The sequence below is a fragment of the Sprattus sprattus genome, assembly GCF_963457725.1.
Source record: "Sprattus sprattus genome assembly, chromosome: 1".
Lineage (NCBI taxonomy): Eukaryota > Metazoa > Chordata > Actinopteri > Clupeiformes > Clupeidae > Sprattus > Sprattus sprattus.
Genome location: NC_137920.1, coordinates 20,590,818 through 20,598,317, shown reverse-complemented (window position 1 = coordinate 20,598,317; position 7,500 = coordinate 20,590,818). Strand labels below are relative to the sequence as shown.

The following is a 7,500-nucleotide window of genomic DNA, read 5'->3' as shown; positions in this document are numbered from 1 at the left end:
TTCTATGGCCAAGTTCGTTTGCATTGTAAATACAAGAAAAGTCTGGAGCAATTACACTGATTTATTTATATGTTTAGTAATTTAATACATAATAACTAGGGTGACCAGACGTCCGGATTTATGCCGGCCATTCCGGATTTCCAATGCCCTGTCCGGCGTCCGGCGCAGCATCAAACCGGACGCATATTTGTCCTCCTTTTTGGAGTTGCACTGGGCCTAAAGAGCTGCGCTCTAGAATATTTGCCTGGATCGCAGTCTAACACATGATTGGCTTAAAGCTGTGTCTGATTAATATCTGATTGGCTTAAATTCAATTCTAACCCTATATCATTGGTTAAAAATGTAAAAAGGCTCCATGTGCTGGCTACGTCATACATATGCTGCTGGCTACATTGACAGAAACTGTTATTGACATAAGGACAGTTAAAGGCACCCAGTGCAACTTTTGAGGCTTAAAAATAAACATTCAATTTCTAGTCTTTTTTACACGTAGTAAGTTTCAATAACTCCATACCATTACATACCGACATTCAAGCAGCAAAGATGAGACGTCGTTGTGTGGTGAGAACTGATAGAAAATCGATAACAACAACAATCGTCGCCATTATCTTTATTTTTTTTAACCTACAATAAATAAAGCAGGCTTCCAGTCAATGGAAAAATGGCTTCTCCCCACCGGCGATTGTTGTTGTTTACGATTTTCTATCAGTTCTCACCACACAACGACGTCTCATCTTTGCTCCTTGAATGTCGATATGTAATGGTATGGAGTTATTGAAACTTACTACGTGTAAAAAAGACTAGAAATTGAATGTTTATTTTTCATTGAATGTTTACATAAAGTTGCACTGGGTGCCTTTAACACACATAGAAGAAACGTGCCTAAACGCCAGACGTCTTTCAATCCAGAGTGGGCAAAAGAACACGACTTTATATCAAAAAGCAGTCGAGACTCCTTGCATGGCTTCTGCATTTTCTGTTGCTGTGACATTGACATAAGTAGTCAAGGTAAACGCGCACAAACTTTCCTCCTCTTTCTCGTGCCAGCTGCTAATACGAGTGGACATGCTTTCACTGTATCATGCTAGCATACAATTAACGTTGTGTTGCCGTGTGCGTTACCGACAATGTAAGTGTAATTCATGTATCTGCTAGCTTTACTTTCTTTATATTAATGTTTACAAGCACTAGCTGCTATAACTAGTAATTTATCGCAGACTTGTTCTAGCCTGTATACGACGCTAATACGGAGATCCATTTGTTTTGATATTGCTGGTAGCTTAGAGTTCAGACTGCCAGGCCATTTGTGGTCTTAGAGTGCCACCTTGTGGTATAGTAATGTGACAGCATTGCAATTACAGTGTTGCTGATACACTGATGTGCATAATAGTGAATTATATATTATACATTATTCATAACTGATAGGTTATTGTGTATTTTGTTCAGATATTTATATATTTACGTAAATTAGTACAGATTGCGAGTTATGTATATTTATGTTATATTCTGTATTTCTTTATTCTATAGAAACCACACAAACACTTACAAATACTTCTTTTAATGTATGATTATTCCACTGCAAACACTTAATGCACTTGATCAACCCGCTGGAGGTTAAACACAAATAAACCTGTTTCTACTACACAAAGTTGTATTGTAGAGGGGAGCACGCCAGAGTCCTATGTAATTATTCACAGCACCACGAAATTCCGTGATTCCGGAATTCCGTATTCCGAAATTCCGCATAGTGTCCTCCTTTTTGGTGTTATTTGGTGTTATGGATATGGTCACCCTAATAATAACAGTGAGTGTAACTGAAACTAGGTAACAAGGTACAAAATTCAAGTAACAACTTTAACAAAAAGTAACAACTTTCTACACAACTTTAAAGTGTATGATGTATATTGTATTGTATTGAATTTAGATTAATTAAGACCACCACCTTAACACACAAACTCTTGTTGAACTCATAAAGTAGTAGGTTCAGTGACGTGCGGTGAGACACCTGTATTCTGTAGCATCTGCGAGCCCGTGAATCAATGTTTCGTTGGAATCATGATGTAACGTTGTTGTAGCGGGAATACAGCAATGCTATTTTCTAATTGGCAGGGCATATGTATGATTCTAGACTTTGCTAAGCACTGAAGCGACTGAAACTGTGAATTTTGTCACATTCAGAGAAGTTAACAGGTAAAACGGGAGAAAAATAGGGCGTCTTTAGGCCGTCCTGCCCAAAAGTAGGGCGTCCCATTTCTTCTTAATTTTTAGAAGACTATAGGGCAGATGCCCTGCTAGCTAAAAGCCTGGTTGGTGTAGACATTCGAGAGACCAAAAAGACTGAAAAGGTGTGTTATCGAATTTAGTGGGCCGGTCTGGTTCAAAATGCCCGGGCCGATTTTTTGTCCCAGTCCGCCCCTGCTGGGCGCGCATGTGTCTCTCGTATCTGATTCAAATTGGACAACAACAACTTTTGCACGTGCTTGAGATCGTGCCCACAGACATATACATGCATCATATATAATGTATATGATATGATAAACGCTGCTAGACGCTCAGTTCTTGTGCTCCCTCTCATTTCACGTTGAAATACTGAAAGCGAAAGTGAAACTTATAAACTGGAACGCAACTGTTTGGGACAGAACGCGCTAATTCAGTGAACAAATATTTTCTTATTACTTTTCCACCCATTGTTAGTCATGTAATCCATTCATATCGATGTGAATCAATCAATACTAATACAACTTTAACTGTGGTGTGTTTTTGTTTCATTTCACAACGTATTTACTGTATAATCAACGGTTTTGTTTCATTTCACAACGTATTTACTGTATAATCAACGGTAGCAGATGTAAACATTCCGCATTTGATTTGAACTGATCTAGTTTTGTCACTTCCATGTGCTTTGAGATAGAGCAGTTAACCCCCCATGGAGACCCCATGGAGAGAATCGGATAGGATCGGAGTGCTGCCATCATGTGCCCGCACTGACTGTGTCTTAAATACCTTACAGGTTCTAAACTGGTGTGCAGTCAGGCAAAGTGAAATGAAATACTATTTCTGAATACGCCAATTACACTGCTTCTTAACTGAAAATGTTTGCAGGAAGTCTCTTATTTACAACGTTTACAATTTTTCTTTCACTCTAAATGGGATTTTGTCTCATTCTCAATTTGATTTCAGAAATAAATGTGGGTGCAGGAAGGAGGATTATTGTCGTGGCGACCGGAGAAAGCCATCACTCTAATTGTTGTCAGTTCCACGTAGCGAGCGCAAAGGCTCATGGGACTGCTGATGTTCGCTAGGGTATTTTGCATAATCACTGTCGCCTGCTGTTACATTTTGAGAATGAAGATATTTGTTGCTGAGTATTTAGCTGTTCATGACGCCGCAATATGCCGCACTATGCCGGACAAGTTCTTGCTCCGGTGCGCTTCAATGCATTTCTGATCTTTTGATAAATGATATGATTCCATGTCTGCTTTAACCATCTGTTTGATATTAATATATGTTTGTATGTACGTATACACACACATATATACATATACACTACATTACACTCCACTACTATACTATGCTACACTATACTGGTGTGACGTTCTGCTTTGACCTTTGCTTTGACCTTTGCTGTGTCTTATCCCCAAAACAAGATTGAAAGCCTCTGCCCTCTCTTTCCCTATTTCTAATTAAGTGTGTGTGTGTGTGTGTGTGTGTGTGTGTGTGTGTGTGTGTGTGTGTGTGTGTGTGTGTGTGTGTGCGTTTCTCTCTCCCTCTCTCTCTCCATATGGTTGTGAATGGAAGGAGAGAGAGAGTGTGTTCCTCACTTTCCCAGTTTCGTTTTGTTGTGTGTGTGTGTGCACACACGTCTGACCCAAAGTGTGTGTGTGTGTGTGTGTGTGTGTGTGTGCAGGTTTGACCTACCTTGCTGTAACAGAGGAAGTACCCGGACCTGCCGAAACCTCTGTTGAAGCAGGCTGTAGCCCCGTCCTCAGTCGAGGAGATCTGGAGGGGGCGCAGAAGAACACGCATCAGAACCAAAACACCAACCCCCATCTCTCTTACAATGTATTTCATCTACGGATCATTAAACACACACACACGCACGCACACACACCTCTCACACTAAATACACACACACACACACGTCTCACACACACACACACAGACACACTCACACACACCTCTCACACTAAACACACACAAACGTCTCACACTAAACACAATTAGACAATAGCACCTCTAATCAACACATTCAAAATACCCCTCAGAAAACAGGACAGACTGCTTTAACTCAACACTTATAATAGCACTTGTTACAGTAAGCATAAACACTGACACAATAACACCTCTCACGCACACACACACAAAACGTGCGGGCGTCCCGCCCCCAGAGAAATGCATACACACTCATAACAGAACACACACACACAAAGACACACGATAAAACCGCTTCAGCACACTCATGGCACATATACACACTGCATCACTATACTAAGGCCATATATACACACTACATTACTATACTTGGGGTATCTACACACACACACACACACACTGCCTCACTATACAGACAACTTAAACATCAGAGAGAAAGAGAGAGGGAGAGAATGAGAGAGAGAGAGAGAGAGAGAGAGAGAGACCTCCACCAGCTCAAACACACAGGCTATTGAAACCCTGAGCACAAACAAGTAAGGTGTGGTGTGGTGTGGGGTTGCCATGGTTACCATGTTGAAGGTACCGGGGCAGGTGCTGTTGTTGGAAGCCCAGGCGACTGCTGTGACCGGCCTCGAGGCCGAACCGGACAAGTCACGGAGGGACATCTGGAGAGAGAGAGACATAACAGGCATATATAGATTGAATAATTATGTATAGCATATAGAATAGATATATGAATAACAGTATATAGATTGAATTAGTATGTATAGCATATACAGATACGTATAAGTTGGTATAGTATATGTGGTTTGTTTTAGTTTGTAGTATTAGTATGTATAGATTATAGAAGTTGAATACGTATGTACCTAGATTTTATAAATATTTATAGTGTGTATAGCAATAAATGTGTAAGTGTAGAAAACGAGGTTAAGAACAGAACGATTGAACACACACACTAGTCTCTCTCTGTTTCTCTCTCATTCACACACACACACACACAGACCTCAAGTCATGGTCGAGTTATATGCATGTCGTAACATACTTGACAATAGAGCAGCTGTGGTACACTATTGGAAACTTTATGTTCTTGGACACATTGCTCAGCGAGTTTAACTACACTGGGCATTATCCGAATTCTTGGAGTGTCTGGCATGTAAGACACACTTGCCTAGGTACGCGTAGCTTTGTTTCACAAATAGCTACCTTCTAAAAACAGATCGACTGGTTAAATTATTCAATAAATGATATATAACGAAGACTTGATGTGTTATTCACGTTGTGGTTATATTGTAACTCCATCGTTCGAAGCTCTAGGCAAATGTTACCCAAACAAGATGGGTACTGAGTAGTAGGGACGCTCTTGAAACGCAATATTTCTGTTAGTTCGAGCGGTTGTGACGTTTGTTACAATTGTTCTCCGGATAGGATGACAGTAGGCTACTGTCTGATTTCTATTCGGTTTGATTTGCCTGCCAAGTGCCAACCCAAACATCCTTTCAGGTAGCTAGCCTATCTAGCTAACATTGCCTGGTCTAGACAGCTTATTCTTTTTTTGAATCGTTGCCATTCGGTTCAAACTGTACTGTACGATCTTGTACATTTCAGTAACGAGAATTACAGAATGCTTACCCTTTGCCTGAAGAGTGGATTTCTATATGGCACAAAGTTGGAGCAGGGAAGACACTTCGTGAGTCTCTTCCTTGTCAAGTACAAGGAGGAAGTAAACTTTCCACGACTTCAATTCCCAACATGCTCGAGGTTTACCTACGCAAAGTTTTCGAGTTTCTGAATCCCGTGTAGTTCTTGCAAAGCCCGCTAGGAGTCAGCACTAACTTCTTCACACAAAGGACACATTTTAGCGGCCTGAATTCAATTTCGCTCACCTTAGTCCAGTTGTGCAGACGTATTCTGATCTGATTTTGGCTATATGATTGGATGAAATCTTGAAAATCTTGATATAATCTGAAATCGGATTATATCACGCAATCCAGTCTTGGTTTTGATCTGAATCAAACCTTCAGTATGTGTTGTTCAAACCCCTTAAGCAGGATTGGTATAGCCATTTTTAAGTATTTATATTTATGTTATTTTTTAAGTATTTATATTTATGTTATTATATTTATGATATTTATATTTATGTTATATATGTTGAACAGTTACAGTGATTAAGTAAGGAAAGAAGACATTATGCTACCAATTAAGCCTTTCAGTACAGTCAAGTGAAAAAATAATTGTGTCAAACCCAAGTAATATAACTTTTATCACTGTATATTAAATGCAATGGCACAACCCAACGAGATGAACCAGTCTAAAGTAGTTTCTAACCACTGCATCCCGGCCTGCACGTCCAGTCAGCCCCTCGTTCTGAGAGAACGCCGGGGGTTGGTCTGTGTCTTCCGCAGGCTCAGGTGCCGCATGAACATCACCGCAGAGAGGGACAATCCTGATCTGGTCATCTTTAAGGACGATCCAATCCAATGCTGCTTTGAAAAACTGGCCCAAAAGCCAGATGTAGTATGTACACGTCCTGATACCAGATATCTGATTATGGGAATTCCCAGGTCACCCAGGTCATTTGATCCAGATTAAACTGTTTGAACAACTGGGCCCTGGGAGTTGTTTCCCACCGGCCAAAGTTCCGAGGCCTGCTTCGCTGAATTCCAAGGAATTCCACTCCAATGCATCATCATGTCATAATATGACGCAAAGAGTTATTTATTCGGTGCACAAAATGTTCTGTGTCTACTCCCCCAGATCAGGTTGCTTAGGGTCTGGGGCCTGGAAACAGGGGTAGTTAATTCACAGTCAACCAACCACAAATGGAAGCCAAAGGAAATGTGTACCACACAATTGATGCCCTGTCTTTTAAAGGTTAGCAGAAGAGAGAGAGCTCTTATGACCATTGCATTTATTTATCCGAAACATCACTAGGTATTCATGGCGGCTTTATTTAGGCTACAGGCTAGCTAGCATGCAAACGAGGGTTACTTGTGTAATAACACAATCTGAACAAGACCTACTGCACAGAAAGTGTGACAGTGAGAGAAAGAGAGAGAGACAGAGAGAGAAAGAGAGAGAGAGAGAGAGAGAGAGAGAGAGAGAGAAGAAGAAGGAAATGAATGAATTAAATGCCTAAGGAAGGTCAGTTGGCATTTATATTCTAATGAAGCTCTGTAAAGAGTGAGCGAAAGTGGGAGGGGGGAGAAAAAGACAAACAGGAAGAACAAGAAGAACCAGATGTCTTTTGGACGGAGCGAGAGAGTGAAGAGAGGAGTAGAGAGAGGATGAGTACAGAGAGGAGTAGAGAGAGGAGGACTACAGAGAGGAGTAGAGAGAGGAGTACAGAGA

At 40.8% G+C, this 7,500-nt stretch overlaps 1 protein-coding gene across 1 annotated transcript in view; it reads right to left on the bottom strand.

Annotated features, from left to right (window-relative positions):
- Window positions 1–4,817, bottom strand: part of mvb12a (multivesicular body subunit 12A) — a gene marked incomplete at its 5' end in the record, with an annotated part of 16,882 nt that extends 12,065 nt beyond the window's left edge. Inside the window, 2 exons of the mRNA XM_080854583.1 lie at window positions 3,919–3,999; window positions 4,722–4,817. Coding sequence (XP_080710709.1) covers window positions 3,919–3,999; window positions 4,722–4,817 — 177 coding nt within the window. The remainder of the gene's footprint in view (window positions 1–3,918; window positions 4,000–4,721) is intronic.
- Window positions 4,818–7,500: the final 2,683 nt, after the last annotated feature.